The 16,997-nt window shown below is 38.7% G+C and overlaps 1 protein-coding gene across 2 annotated transcripts in view; it reads left to right on the forward strand.

The window, feature by feature from the left end:
* ONECUT1 (one cut homeobox 1) overlaps positions 1-5,405 on the forward strand; it is a 46,411-nt gene extending 41,006 nt beyond the window's left edge. For both annotated transcript variants that reach the window (XM_040413937.1, XM_040413939.1), the window contains one exon: positions 2,574-5,405. In XM_040413937.1, coding sequence (XP_040269871.1) covers positions 2,574-2,860 — 287 coding nt within the window. In that variant the 3' untranslated portion in view covers positions 2,861-5,405. The remainder of the gene's footprint in view (positions 1-2,573) is intronic.
* The last annotated feature ends 11,592 nt before the right edge of the window (positions 5,406-16,997 follow it).

Here is a 16,997-nt window from a genome sequence, read left to right on the forward strand (position 1 = left end):
GGGGTCTAGTGGGAAGACAGCAGTACCTGGAGAACTCTGGCAGGCTGCTCTCTGCTGGAACATGCCTACTGGAGAGCTCTTCCGCAGATTTGAAACTAGTCTAAGTACGTCACTACGTTATCTGTATCAGCCCCCATAGACAACGAATGGAGCAGCAGTGCACATTCATAACCATCGCTGCATTGAAACAGGGGGTCTGGGGCTCCCTTCTCCTGACCAGTAAGGATCCCAGCAGTTGGACTGCAGGATATTATACAATTATCAAGTATCCTGAGAATTGGTGACACGTGTTCATGGGCAAACCCCTGAAAGTTTTAAGTACCGTAATTGAACAAACTAGGAACAACTGAGAATTGTAGCATTCGAGAGAATGAACTTTGCGCTCCTTTAAATAGGTTTTACTATCGTTCTTTGTGGGCTGATAATGGTTATGTAGATACTGGGCCAAAATAAAGATCAATTTGTTAGGCTATTATTATATATGAATTATTGGCGTTGTCTATTGATTTGTCATATTGATTATTCTTAAAGATAACTTGGCAGACATACAGTCTTTAGAGTATGACGTGTTGTCAGCAAACTATATGGCTTATGTTACAGGGTAATATATAGTCACAGACACTGCTCTGATAATAGGTAGCTCTTGGACCCAACTGCTACCAGCAATACAATCCAAGAGGCGCCTCCTTATCACAGATGAGATAGGTCACTATGTGCTTATTAGCTGATTAATCTTACTTAAACAAAAGATACAAGAGGAATGGAATATTATTTCGAGCTATCTGAGTTGACTTTGCTCCAAGTTTAGTCAGTGGCTATTAAAACTATGTTACAGAAACGTAGCAGCCATAATTCCATAATATTACTACACATAAACTGGCTTAAGTGCTAAAATAGAAAGAAGTATACCGAGTTGCAAAAGTCTTCCACTTGTATTACAGAGCAAATATCCGATCAGAGCTTTAGATAAAGCATAACATGGGTGAACGTTCGCCCAGTGTTTGCCATGTTTGTGTTCCTAAGACAATTTGGAATGTTAATTACTGATCTGAAAGGCGGAAGAAACTTTAACCTTTGGTAATCATCTGAAAGCCTAAGACATTTCTCTTAATAAAACAGAAAGAAATACAAAAATAAAGCAACTTAGTTCCAGTCTGGATTACATATAGTATTAGCAGATGGTTTTTATTTGGCTGCTGTAGTTCCAGATATTTTGTGTTTCTGTAACAGCTTCTGTTCTAGTCGGTTACATAGTATATCTCTGACATTGCGGTAAACTGTTGTGAGATGGGACTCCATTACTTGAGGTCACTGGTTGTCCCAGTGCAAAAACTTTATGAGTGAAGAATATTTAAAGAGCATCTAGCAGTAGGATCAATCCTATTAATCCAGGTATACTATCTGGTAGGGTTGAGGCAGCTGATTACAATGATGCCTCTTTTGTGAAAATCTGTTGTGGCGCACCCGGGAGAGAAGACTTTTATTCTTTATGCAAGTGAGCATTTCAGTGCCCTGAGGGGTGTGGCCAGCACTGGAAAGCTGAGGTGCACAGAGGGGATAAGCCCCACCCTCTGTGCACTGAAGTCCTCACTTGCATAAAGAATAAAAGCCTTTTTTTCTTAGGAATGCTGCAACTGATTTTCACAAGACATGCATCATTTTAATCAGCAGAATCAACCCAAAACTAACCCTAACAGGCAGTATGCCTTGCTTAATAGGCTTGGTCCTGCTGACAGATGCTCTTTAAAGCAGCAGGTCATTGCCTGTTTGTTAGACCCATGTTCCCTTAGATGTGTGTGACACCAGATGCCTCCATAAATTGCCAGCTAAAGGCAAATATGAGATTTAGGCCTCGTCCACATTTCCACAAAAAAGCGTACATGTTTCATCAGTGAAGATATCCGTGAAGGATCCCTGTGTCCGTTTTTACCATCCGTGTGTCATGTGTAGTTCATGGATGTTGCTCAGCTGAAAATGTATTTCCAAAGAATCGCTTATCAGTCTTCAGTGAAAAACAGACGCAACACGGACACATCCATGTTGTATTTGTGATTTTCACGGTCCTATGGACTTCAATGGACATGCTTGGTCCGCATTACGGATAAAAAGTTGTGCATATCTCCCTGATTTTTTTACTGACCCACAGTCGGTAAAAAAATACAGAAATGTGAACTGACACATTTAAATCAATGGATACATGTTCTGTCCACAGAAAATGCGGACAGCACACGTCAGTGAAAAACTCAAATGTGGATGAGGCTTTACAAGTACTAGAGGTCCCACTTGCATTTAGGTTTTGGATCAGCAGAATTAAACAGGGCAACTATTTTTCCCCTCTTCCTCTCTTATCTCCATGTTTCTGACTAGTCTTTGGACAACTGCCTATTTAATGACCATGCATTGGTATAAAGAGGAAAGACTAATGTGATATCTGTAGGCGACATGTTACAAGCCTTCATATAAGGTGCTATATTTGTAATTGAATGCATGTAATCATTTAAGACTGGTAGTTATATATATTTTTTCTCTTTCTCTCTCTTTCTCTTTGTCTTGCTTTAATTTGCATTTATCAGCATGTAAACGAAAAGAACAAGATCATGTTAAAGACAGAGGGAATACACCAAAGAAACCAAGGTTGGTCTTCACAGATGTCCAACGGAGGACTCTACATGCAATATTTAAAGAAAATAAGCGTCCATCCAAAGAGTTACAAATCACTATTTCCCAGCAGCTTGGCTTGGAGCTCAGCACAGTCAGCAACTTCTTCATGAATGCTCGCAGAAGGAGTCTAGATAAGTGGCAAGATGAGGGCAGCTCGGGAAATACATCATCTTCATCAAGCACTTGTACCAAAGCATGAAGGAAAAAAACAACAAAAAAACACCAAAAAAAAAATTAAAATTAAAAAAGAAAAAAGAAACTACAACCTCGGTGGAAAAGCTTTAATACAAAGGACAAGGACCTCACAAAAGCAGGTTTATACTTTCAAAACTATTTCAAACCAAAATTATTTATAAATCCAAAGAAACCAAAGACTCAATTCTCCTGTATAGTGAACTTTTCTTCTTAAGACATTTTTCAGGAGAACGACTTGCAAAAAAAAAAAAAAAATACTAATAATGATGATGATACAAAATCCCACTGGCCTTACACCTTCAATCATCATTTCCACCTTCACTGTAGTTTGCCGTCTGGTGGTTTGGAGCATTGTGATCTCTTGTCATTGAATGGACTTTTTCTGATATGGGTTTTCATTGCCACCACACATTGAAACATGAAGGTGTATGTTGTATCAGTACTGTATACAATCCAGTGGTAACGAACGTGGTCATAACTTGTCTACAGGTTGGGATATGGTGTGACCTACAAGTCGTCTTGAGTTCATTGGAACGGAGTTGTAATGGTGTCGTTTGAGCCTAAAGGGTTTTCAAATGACTGAATGGCACCTAGACCTGTGCATTCTCTTTGTTTGTTAAGAGTTCGTCCGAAAATAGTGATACAACCTCTCCCACAAGTGCAACATACCAAAGAACATGTTTAGAATAGTAGTCCAGGTGTTTTATTCCAGTGATTTTAATATTCCAGTGATATTTTTACATAATGTTGTATGAAGAAGTGTAGGTATAAACAATTCTAATTTCTTACTAGAGAAAAATGAAAACTCACAAGCATTCATTATAACCAGGACTGTTATTTATAAGGAAACAAAATAATAGGGATGTGTTTCTCATTGTAGTTATTTGAGGCTACGATCTGCTCGAGCACAAATATTTTCAGTTTGTCTAATATTTTTTACCCACATGCCACAGTCCAGCTCTTTGTATATCTGGTGTATGTGTGAGTAGGTTTGTATGCGTGTGTTTGTGTATGGGTATGTGGTCTTTAAAATATTTCCATTTCCTGTATCAGGCTTTATAACCCACTCCACTAAGAATCAGTTGAAGGGGTTTCCAGATGTTTGATATTGATGATCTATCCTCAGTATAGGTCAATATCTGATGATGGGGTTCCGACTCCTGATACCCACGCTGATTAGCCGTTGGAAGAGCCTTGTCCTAGGCCTGTGAAGTCATGTTCATTGGTCACATGGCCTAGACACAGCTCAGTGTCAGCTTCAAGTGAATGGGGCTGAGTTGCAATACCAATCACAGCCACTATCCAATGGATGCCTCTGTCCTTGGTAAACCGCTCAAAACTGGTGAGGAAGCTGGATGTCAGGCCCTCACTGATCTGATAATCATGACCTATCCTAAGGAAAGGTCATAAGTATCAAACACCCTGAAAATCCCATGGTTTGTCCCAATGCCATCAATCCCTACATCCTTAATTGCCACATAATAGCATATATAACAATATAAATCGGTCACCCTCAATAGTATCAAGCTGAGAATTTTTGGGTGGTTTTCTGGTTTCTTGTTGCAAGACCAAGGCTAGTGTAGTATCCTTCAACAACAGGAATGCATCTGTAAATTTGTGCTCGTATTTCAAGAATTTCTGAATTTTAATCATCCTGTAGAAGTATCCAAAGAGCAGTGACAACAAACCAAAGACTTGTAGTATCTGTTAAAGAGTCGCCTTCTATTTTTTACTTCCTCTACATAGCAGGCTTAGACAACCAATGAGCTGGTTGTGGCATGGTGTGCAAGATTGGTTACACAACTGCAGCATACTCACTGGTTGCCTACACCTCCTATACATTGATTTGAATAGCTCTTGACAGCCTTTACTTCATTGGGTGATCACTAGGTGGTGGCATCTTGATGACTTGATGATAACCGGTTGACTAATGTTTGTAAAACCAGTTACTTATTGTTTGTTTTGGTTAACAAAAAACGTAGAGAGGCCTTTTTCTATTTTTTACTTGCCATCCTCAAGGTATCATATTATTGCCTTATGCAATTCCCCTTAATAAAAAGCGCTATGAATTAGTAGGCCCAGATTAGACCCTTCCATTGTAACATGAAGTCCAACAACCAGTTTTGTTTCAGTGACAATTTTCATATCTAATTCCAAAGACCGCTAGAGTTGCACATTTATAAAATCATAGACTTTAAAAAATAAATCCGTTGATATTTTTGCAGTTTTCTAACAATGGCCTAGTTTCTAGTGTAAATGTTTTGTTGCGAAACCAGTAAATCCATTGCTGATACCAAAGAGTTATGTCAAATAGCAATGAGGTTCTACTGGTATGCAGTTTCCAAACATCCTTTACTCGTGCACAATGGTAACTATTCCATACTGTAAATACGCATGTATCCCTCCTCTGTACTCCATACACAGAAATGTTTCCTTAAAGGGGTTGTCCAGGTCCAAGTATGTAACATTTAATAAAAATCTATCAGAAAGATAAAAAAAAAGCTTCCTAATGTACATCATCATGTTTCAGATCTGCCATTTTTTTTAAGTTTGGGGCTTCTTCAGGAATTGTAAACAATGTTGTAGAATATATATATATCGTATATATATATATATATATATATATATATATATATATATATATAGGAAAGAAAATCAAGGCAGCACTCCTGGTAGTTAAGTGTGGGTGCCAGCGGCGAAAAACACCTTACCAAGGTGTACAATGTAGAATGAAGAAAGACACCGCAGCACGTCCGTTTGGTGAAAAAAGTGGGACCCTTTATTCACCTGTGCGACGTTTCGGTCCGCTTACAGTAAGCGGACCGAAACGTCGCACAGGTGAATAAAGGGTCCCACTTTTTTCACCAAACGGACGTGCTGCGGTGTCTTTCTTCATTATATATATATATATATATATATATATTACATATAAAATGTAGGATATATATACAGTGTATATATATATATATATATATATATATATATATATATATATATAGGACAAGACACAAATCTTTTATTTGCTTATAAAATGAATTAAATTTAATTTGTGTGCAATGATCTCCTAACAGAGTCTTGTGGCAGGACTTTTAGCTTCAGAGAACAAGTGTAAAGTTCACATGTTGCAATTGAGTTGCAGGTGCAGTGGAAAAAATTGTGCAGATTCACAAAACCATTGTGTTTTTGCTACAATTTTGTAAAGATCGTAGCAAAAACAAAACAAAAACAATTCAACTGCAGTGTGTGGACACAGCCTTAAACACTCTGCCCGGGCTATCCATGCATGGTTGTCCTTATTGATATAGTATGTTGCATTTCCTTTTTCCCATATATTTTAAATTCCTGAAGGGCCCCATTTTAGGGCATATTCTCACACAGTAGATCTGTCGTAGAAATTTCTGCAACTGAAAATCCAATCCAAACACGTGGGTGAGGCTGGTTTTGCCAGCATGCACATGGAATTCTGCAGGATCTGTTCCGATGTATTCAGACCTATTCAGTGAAAGAAATTTCTGCAACAAATATGACGTGTGTGAATTTACCCTAATTATGGTTTAATTTGCCGGAAGCTGAACACATTATATGAACTTCCACCTAATGGGGGTGCTATATCTAAAGCCTCTTTCACATCACATTTTTATGTTTCAGGCATAGAATCTGTTTCATTTGGACAAACTGGATCAGTTCCAACACTTTTGGCTTCAGTTTATTTCCATAGAAGCCTAAGTATAAATTAGGCTATATCCACATTTGCTGTTATAATGGCACGGGATTTGTCTGGCAGAAAAATGGTATTCATGGCGGAAACCTGGTGGGCCCCATTATAGTGAACGGGATCAATTAGGTGAAGTGGGCCGATGACATATGCAAGATATAGTAATTCCTGTATTCTGCACCTATGCCACAAGAGAATGTTGGAATAGTAACCACAGATGTGAATGTAGCCTTAACTTGATTCGTTGGTTGAGTAAAACCTGTTCACTTTAACTGAAACAAAAGATGCGGTGAGAAAGAGCCCTAATATCAAATATAGAACGTCAATATCTAGTTGCAGAAGCATTTTTTTTTTTAGAGAAAACTATTTAAAAACTTTGTGTGATCTTACAAGTGAGAAGGAGGCCCGATGATAGTCACACAAACTAAAATTCATCCTACCATAAGGTATTATTTGGACCTCAGGACAAAGCCTCTAATGTTTTGTGATCTATTACAAGAATGGGTCATTTTGGGTCTCAGTTATGTTTATGTCAAAACCTTTGAAATGTTAAGCGGCACATGACATTTTGCATTTATTAAAAACAAATGGACACACAGTCAGATCTACTTCTTAGATGTTAATTCCTCTCTACATTTTCAGGGGATGTACATTTTTATGTTTTTTTGTTGCTTTTTTGTTGCTTCAACATGTAATTTTCTTTGTCAGTACTGCTTAAATTTGCATTCTTTTGTATACCAAAGAGTCTTAGGACAAGTCCACTCAACAGAATTTTTTTTAAACACCAGATCAATGTTAAAAAAAAGTGAAAACTATGCATTTAGCAAACAAAGAGAAAGTACTTTGGCTGTGTTGCCTAATTAGCGTTTATGGTGCATTCAATTTCCTATCACAGAGGTCAGGCTGATTTCATTGTACTGACCTTCTGGTCTATTGTGGTGTGGTTAGCTTTACAATACGTTTGGTAACAATTTCCTAAAAGGACAAAGAAGCAAAGAAATAGCTGCTTCCGTGTGTAAAAATTACAAAAAAAAAATTAAAGTGTAAAGATCGACTATTTATAGTGTGAACCAAAGATGCTACCTCACTCAATTTCCATTTCGTGATTTTAATCACATTGATGATACCAAAGAATACCAAAGATTTTTTTCTTGCACGGCCTTCGTCTGCCAAAGGCACTCGGCGACCTTTCTCTGACTCCTGACCCGTAACCCCTGACCTTTGAGAAATATAACTCTTTTTTTTTTTCATAAATATTATAATTAACCCCTTCAGGGTCAGAGGTGTTGTAAAGCACCCTTGAGACTGATGGACTCAATAGCAGAGAGACCAGATGGCCTATCGTGATCATGGTCTGGCTCATCTATTTTCCCTTTAAAAAACAAAACACAGAATTGATGGAAATTGACATTTTAAAACACCAAAAAAGTGAAATAGACTAACCATGTCTGTGGATTCTCCAAAATGAAATTTTCCTTAATTGTTTATTTGCTGCCCCATCCATTTTAAAAGTTAACCTGTCCACTCCTTTCCTTATGCAGGACAGGCAATCATCAGCCCTCCTGCTGTTGTTGGCATAAAGTTCTTTAAAATTCAAGTTCATCCACAGCAACTGTTGATGGTTGACTAACCTTCTGTAAGCCAGACCATGATCATTGCTCATTAGAGGTCATCTGATGCCTTCTGGAAAACAAAAGACACACCAAACCAATATACTAGAAAAAAAACAAAGCTTTAGGCAAAAATGTTGCAGACTTTGTAAACTCATAGGACGAGTGCCTTGCTTATACCAAAGTGTTAAACCGCTGTTGACCTCTTCTATCACACCTTGTATGTCTTTGAATACCTCAGCCTCTAAGAAAGGCCACTAATTAAATAATAATAATACTGATAATGGATTTGTTCTTCACCGTGGTGCTTTTGCAGTGCAACCATGCAATGAACATTTTTTCGATACCAAAGGATTTTTATTTTTCACTCTTTTAGCTGATGAACCAAAGTTTTAGCTAGTCCTAGCTGTTGGCAGTCTCTTTTCATGCTCTCTCGCAGCGCCTGGCCAATCGCTTTGAGTACCTATTGCCTGGATGTAGGCCGTGCAGTCCTCTTACCAATTCCTTCAAATACCTCATAGTATAAGAAATCTTTAGGGTAATGTTGTATAGAAAGTCTATGTGATAAGACAGAACTTACTAGTTTGGTAAATGTTAACCTACATTCAAATGCTTTACAACCCGTATTTATTTGATACCTATTTTATGTTATGGTTATGTTTCTCTGTTTTCCCGTTCTTTTATGATTTTGCCCGTAGGATTGGAAGGGGTTGGGTCAGGACAGGTTGCAACTTAATGCAATGAAGATTTTCATGTCTGGTTTTGCTTTCAAACAAAGACACTTTGTGTTGGATATTGCATTTTTTTTACAGGGTAAAACAAAAAAAAAGGAAATCAATGTAATACAAACACTTTATGTTCCTTTTCAATTAGCTGTAAATGTTGATATTTCAGTTTGATTTTTGGTTGTGTAATCTCTGCTTAATTTATGATGGAATTTTAATAATCCCTGTATATAGTCTGTTTTAAAACAACCAAAGTTTCATGTTACAATCTTTTTATTTGTCTGCCGAGATGAAATGATGGAGAGATGTTTTTTTTTTCTCTTGACTGTGCAGGGTGTATAAAGAATAATCTTTGCAGACATTGTCGTGTGTTTTAAACACTGCCAGATCCCTATACCTTGTACTGACGAAGGTATTGTTATCAAACCAAAAATAAGTCATTTGTATGTATGTATGTACATTTTATGGATTTTTTTGTTGTTAATTTATTTCTTAGGGAGGGGGGGAGGTTACTTTGTGGGTACAGCCTGCACATCCAAAGAATATTTCCGATGTTGTTCAATGTTAATCAAGCACTGGCATTTGTGACTCGTTTCTTTTGAATTGATTTGTTTATGTGTGTATATAAAGATGTATAATTTGCCATAAGCACGGGTATAGAAAGAAGAGGGCGTTAAATGTTGATGACAAGCAAACTTGTATTTGGCTATTTGCTTAACTTTATAAATAAATGGTTATTCTAAATTGAAATCTGTGGTTTACAGAGGAGAAGGGAAACTTGTTATGAACTGGATCACTCATTTTGATTGTTTCGGGGATACCAAACCAGTTACTAACGGCAGCTGGACTGCTACCTAGGAATAGAAAAAAATCTGTGTAAATAATTCAAACCAAGCATTGGTGGATAAAATAATGTAAAAGTGAAAATAATCAGAAATGCATCTGAAAATGTGATACTTTAAATGCCCCTTTTCCATGAAAGATATTTGGATAGTACATTGCTAGTCTACACGATTCCCAGGGTCTTTGTTAATGTGGAAATCAGGTGAATAAAACTGAAAACCACCGTGAAAATCAATCCTCAATTCACTATAGAAGAAACTAAAATGATCTTGTTTGCATTGCCAATAATGTAATAGTAGGCTGAAAATAACTTCTAGGGCTTTTTTGTCAGGATAGATGGCAACAGTGGATCTTACAATATGATGCATGCCCAAATTGGGGCGGATTAACTAATCCAGTCGAGTATGTAGACCAGTCTAAAGATGCACCAACATTATCACAGTGGCTCACGCTATATGAAAAATGTGGTGCATTGTTAGCCACTTACTTTATAGCACATATTGCTTGGCTTATTTTGCTTCAAATTTTGGCACACCTCACATCCTAAAGCACATCCCTGTCTGCTAAACCACACACTTTTCCACTAAGTCCACTAAGTCGTGCCCCTTGTCTAAAACACATAGTAAATGTGGTGCACAGCATGTGTAGAAGAATTCTGGCTCCATTTGATCGATTTGGCTCAATTTTGATTCATCAATCTGCCACTGTGTTTGCAGTTGGCTACAAAAGTTTTTGATGTCTAGTGCACCGACACTTTACACCGACAGACAGTGATAGTGACATGTCACAATGTGGGTACGCCTCTGACTGTAGTTCCCAATATGCTATCATTGCATATTGTATGTCTACTGGTGAAATAGTGAGCTAACCATAGGTGCTTACATGTCTGCTGTAGAATGGGAGGCCCACTACTCAATAACACTTTTAAGTGCATATTTTAGATACCAAAATTAGAATTTGGCTGCTACACAAAGCATAAACCAAAAGTGCACCTCATTTCATTTTGGAGTAAGTAGGGGATGGACCAGTTTGCGTGGTAGTTTGGTACTTAGGAAGCATTATAGGTCACAAGAAGTAGCAAATAAGAAGGCTTGGCTCCCCTTTTTGCAACATGATCTTACGTCCATTGTGAATGCTCCTACACTACATAATGCAGCATTTATAATGAGCACTAAGTTAATGTCACTTAGCTTAAGGACAATGATCGAGACAATTATCGAGAAGGAGCGTTCCTGACTAAACAGAGATCTCCTGCCCAGAAACAATGAATGTGTATAGGGATGAGCGATCACTCTAGCAATCGGTCATCCCCATACAGTAGAGGTGGCTGCTACATATAAATGCAGGTTTTACTTTCTGTAATGAGCAGATATTTATTCAGAACAAACATTTCATTCTCAATAATTGCCTTCTGTGTCGGCCTGTGTAAAATCGAGATTGTGACCATGCTGTCAGGGCTGTACCGTGTGAATTCACTCCCCATGGAGATGAATAGGAGGTACAGAAGCAATAGAAGATTTAAGCATTCTGTTCCTTCCATATCTCCCTTTGGGCTCTCTATCAATAGAGAGTGACCACACTTCCATCCATTATGGAGAACGGCACCTCTCCTTCAGTTTTTAGAAAACATTAATAGTAATCTAGTTGACATGTCATAGTTTATAACATGGTAACATAGTAACATAGTTTATAAGGCTGAAAAAAGACATCTGTCCATCCAGTTCAACCTGTTATCCTGCAAGTTGATCCAGAGGAAGGCAAAAAAAAATACTAAATCCTGTGGGGTAGAAGCCAATTTTCCTCACATGCAGAAGTGCATCAGTAGAAACCACTTTATTCTCAAATGCAGACACAATTATGGGCCATACCTATATAAAGGTGACCAAGGAATGCGTGCAAATAGCTATGTACCATCTAAATGATCTCTCATGCACGGGCTGTCATACTTACTGTTTTCAGATGCATGTTTTTCTACAGTTTTTCTAAAAACTTTAGGGCTCATGCACATGACCGTGTGCTGGCTGGGCCCATGCTGCGGACCGCAAATTGCAGTCCGCAATGCACGGGCACCGACCGTGGGGCCGCCGAATGCGGATCGCAGACCCATTCACTTGAATGGGGTCTGCGATCTGCATCCGACAGTCCGCACCGCAAAAAAGTATGCATGCACTACTTTTTTGCGGTGCGGAGGTACGGACAGAAAACTTCCGACCCACACCACATCTCCCGGATTGCCGACCCATTCAAGTGTGCATGAGCCCTTACTTTACCTTTTAACCTCTAGATTTGTCTTTTTTGTGTTTCATTCCATTTTAGGGGTTTTTTTGGTCCATAATTCCCATATTACTGAAATGCAGATGTGATGTGTCATTAACTCTTGTAAAATACTGTGCATTGATTTACTGTGCGACAAAGTCTTGTGTTTTGGAAACTGTTCTGACATCTACAAGGCACATTTAAAAGTCTGCATCATTTTGCAGTGACAATTACTTTGATGTCAGAAAATGAAATAAATTTCATCAATGTATCTGCGCTGTTCAGCCGTCTTCTTTCTTTGCATTCATGATTATACTGTATGAACACCCGATGCCACTAAAACTGGATATAAAAAAAAAACACTTTTTTACAATTAATTGCATTGCAGCCTTTTGTAAATTACTGTCTGCAGCTATCACCCAGCATCGAAAGATATCCATCACTGCACACAACTGAAAATAATCTTACAAAAGAGCTGAAATGGCCTTTCCAGAGTGTATTTAATTCTGACATAAAGATTTATTTGTAAGGCTGAGATAGTGCTGATCTGAGACCATACAGAATTAGATCTGCCATCTAGTTTTTTTACCCTTGAAAAAGGAATTCTTGTTCTGCATCGGTTCTCTGGCTTGGAGAAAATTACTAATTGCCAAAGCAGAATACAGTAAATGTATTTACTATCTAGCAGGAAGCTATAGCAATTTGTTAAATAGACAAGCATATTGAGGTTAGAACTACATGGCAACTTGTGGCTGTACAACATAAAACTACAATGTCGCCTGCTACATAGCAAATAATGATAGTGAATGGTGTTGCATTGTGACGGCGATTACATTCACTATCATTACTTGAGATTTCAATAGCGCGATGTAACCCTATAACTAAGGGATAGTCATACTGGAAGTATAAGAGAACAAGGCCTCCAATATCTGATTCCCCTTTGGGCACATTATTGATGACCTATTCTCAGGACAGGAGAAGAAATGGTTGGCACTCCACATCTGTAGGCGTTCTGGTGATCAGTGGTCGGGTGATTGTCCCAGAACACAGTAGAGAATACCAAGGCACTCCATTCAGATACTTCATTTATGTTATTTTATTGTATATCCAGTACAGGCAAGGCCAATGTTTGGGTCCACCAAGGCCAATGTTTTGGGTGCACGGGATGCTGATATCCAGTAAACTTGCACCTAGCTTATGGCTAATAGGCCGTAATCAAGGTCCTGTTGGACCGAAACATTGGCCTTGCCTGTACTTATATAACTGGATATCCCCTTAACCCATAGCGCCATATATATACGGCATTATGCGTCTGCATGTGTATTGAGCGGGCCTCTGCAGTGGGCTCACTCCATACATATATCATATAGCTCGCACCCGCCTGCACTGACATGAAGTGCTGATCACGCCGCCCCTTTCATTTAACCCTTCAGGTGCCGCGATCAATGCTGATCGCGGCACCTGTGAGTGAAGACAGAGGGATGTGGCTCCCTCTTCCTTCTGATCGGAGCCCCAGCAGTAAAATCATGGGGTTCCGATCGGTTGCCATGGCAGCCTGGACGCTACTGAAGCTATCCAGGCCTGTCATGGCCTTCTCCATGTTGAGCTATGCATGAGGCATAGCTCAGAATGGAGAGTGTAAAAATCCTATTCACCCTAATCGATCTCTATTCCCATGTACTAGGCCCCTAAGGGAGCTAATAGTTATTAAAAAAAGGAAAAAAAAACTTAAAAAAATAAAAAAAACACCAATATATTAAAAAGTTAAAATCACCCCTCCAAATTTTACATATATAAACAATAAAAAATAAACATATTGGGTATCGCCGCATCTGAAAATATCGGAACTATTAAAACATTATTTTTTTTTATTCTTGTATGGTGAACGCCGTAACGGAAGAATAATGAAAAACATGTGATTTGCCATTTTTTTTGTCATCTTGTCCCCCCGAAAAATTGAATAACAGTGATCAAAAAGTCTAACATACTACAAAAATTGTACCAATAAAAACTACAGTTTGTTACGTAAAAAACAAGGACTCATACAGCTCTATAGACCGAAATAAATAAAAAGTTATGGTTGTCAGAATATGGTTATGCAAAGAAAACTTTGATTGTTCCAAAGGTTTTTATTTTTTTTAAAGTAGTAAAACAAAAAAAAAAACTATTCAAGTTTAGTATTGCCGCTTTTGTATTTAGCCGCAGAATAAGGACGCCAGGTCATTTTTAGCACATTGTTACTGCTGTGATGTCAAAACCCCAAAAACCTTGCCGGAATTCTGTTTTATTTTACATTTTGCCACACAAAGAATTTTGTTTCCCATTTTCTAATACAAGACATGTTAAATTAAATGGTGGCATTAAAAAATGCATCTTGCCCTGCAAAAAATCAACCCTCATATAACTATGTGCATCTTGCCCTGCAAAAAATCAGCCCTCATATAACTATGTGCATCTTGCCCTGCAAAAAATAAGCCCTCATATAAGTATGTGAGCGGAAAAATAAAAAAGTTATGGCTATTGGAACGTGGGGAGGAAAAATCCAAAATAGAAAAACCCCCGGTATTTAAGGGGTTATACAATAAAATAACATAAAATAAGCATCTGAATTGAGTGCTGTAGTATTCTCTACTGTATTCTCAGAATAGGTCATCAGTATCTCATCAGTGGGGGTCTGACACCCTGGCCGATCAGCTGTTTGAAGAGGCCGTGCCGCTCCTTTGGGCACCACATTGTATAGTGGCAGTGCTTGGTATTGCAGCCGAGGACCATTCACTTGAATGGGACTGAGCTGCAAGTGGGCCATGTGACCGATGTACGTGATTTCACTGATGTAGGATGAGGCCGTGGCGCTCCACTCTTCAAACAGTTGATGGGCAGGGGTCAGACACCCACCGAGAAGATATGAGGATAAGTCATCAATATTTTGCTCACGGAAATATTTAGAATTATTTTGCTCCCGGAAAACCCCTTTCACAATGAATTCATTACTCAATAACTACCTGGATGATAGGCTTAGCAGCTACAAAGAGGGTGAGTGAGAGGTAAGGTGCAATTAGTAATGACTATAGATGATGGAACACACCTACAAAATATTAAATGGGGCTGATGGTTACTTGTTGTGCCTTTGCTGTGTGCGTTATGCCTCTTCTACTTTGCTGTGTACATTATGCCTCTTCTATGGCAGCCCATTGTGCATTATTCCAGTGCTGTGACACTACCGCATCATCCCCGTCATACACTGTCTCTTTTCCTGCATGGTAACATCATTATGTGTTCTGATTATATGTCGCTGTATACACTGTAACATTTATAGTACAGTAACACCATAATCCGAATGACATCTCTAAGCTGTAACATCACTGTGTGCATTATCCCTGTGCATCAGGGAAAGACACAACGCACACTGTAGAGAGCAAACTGATGATAAGCTTTTCATCTTCTGTACTCATTTGTTGTTGAATATGGTCATGGTGGAGCAAAGCCCCATTTCAAGTTCTACTTGGGGCTCCATGGTTACTCTTTACACCCTGTCTTCAAGTTGCATTGTGAAAAGTTAAAGTTTTTCATAATTTTGAGAATAAAAAGAACTAGTGGGCAGAGGTTATAACACAAGTTTAGGTCTCATGCACACACCCGTGTGCTGTCCACATCCGTATGTCCATTTTGCAAAAATGGACATGTCCTATTGTTATCCATTTTGCGGACAAAAATAAAACTTTTCTCTAAGCAGGGGAAAAAAAGGCAGCATGCTCACAGGGAGGATCCGCGATTTGCAGACCACAAAACTCCTACGGCCGTGTGCATGAGCCCTTATACTGTATAATTCCTCACAGCACCACGCATATCATGGCCATTTATGTAAATAAAATGGTGGCATTGTCCATAATATCAATAAATGATGAATGATTATTGGAAAAACAAATGTACTAAAAAGAAACACAATGTATGTTCATGCGAAAAATCATTCCAAAATCCAACCTCCTGCACATATTTAGGACATCCCCTATTTTCACAAACAATGTTATTCTGCTTAGTGATAATTATAGACTGAATTATTAGAGCAGGTTATGTAATATGGGGACTCGTGTGTGAGAACAGTCTTATCGCACGGAGCAAAGAGCACAAAGATGTATGATACTCGGCTAACGAGTCAAAGAGCATTGCAAAGTGCATTCCATTCATCCAAGTCCAAGGACCACCAGGTGACACACGGCAAATTCCCTCTGCAAGATGTGAAAGGCCGCTCACTTGGGGTATATAAGTAATCCGCTCACAAGTCCTGTTCTCAATGAGCTTTTATAAAACATATCTTGTATTTGTGTTAATAGAGAAGACCTTTAAAGGGTTTGCCTGCTTTCTGGAGAATCTCCTGCAATAAAGAAGTGATAAGTACTTACCTGTTCTTATGAAGAGGCCAGTGATTGGCTGCAACAGTCATGTGTTGTGGACCTGATGTCACCACTACAGCCGGGTAAATAGAGCTCAGCCTGGAGAACTGGAGCAGTGCTATAGGACCTGTAAGGTACATACCTATCACTTCATCATTGCAGGTGGATTTCAAGGGTTGCTCAGTTTCCTCTTGAAATAGGACAATCCCTTTAAGGGTTTTCCCACTCACAACATTTATTATCTATTACCAGAATAGGTGGTAACTATTTTAGATAGCTGTTCCTCCAGACTAGCCATCTGGGTGTGCAGATGTTTTCCAAATGGACGCTGCCAGACGCCTATACCCAGGGTCGGACTGGCCCACAGGGGAACAGGTGAATCCCCTAATGGGCCCCTGAGGAAAGTTGGCCCCTAGTCCCTTAACCCTTTTTGGCACATGGCACAGTAGACTGACAGCATTAGATATAGACAGGCAGCATAGAGTGTCTCGACTAGCCTATGTTGATATGAAAACCTGGGCACATTATTTAACAAAGCACCCAGTATATTATTATAGACATTGGGTGGCTGAGATGACTTTTAGATATAGAGTCAGGCTAG

This window comes from Bufo bufo, chromosome 1 (assembly GCF_905171765.1).
Source record: "Bufo bufo chromosome 1, aBufBuf1.1, whole genome shotgun sequence".
Taxonomy (NCBI): Eukaryota; Metazoa; Chordata; class Amphibia; order Anura; family Bufonidae; genus Bufo; species Bufo bufo.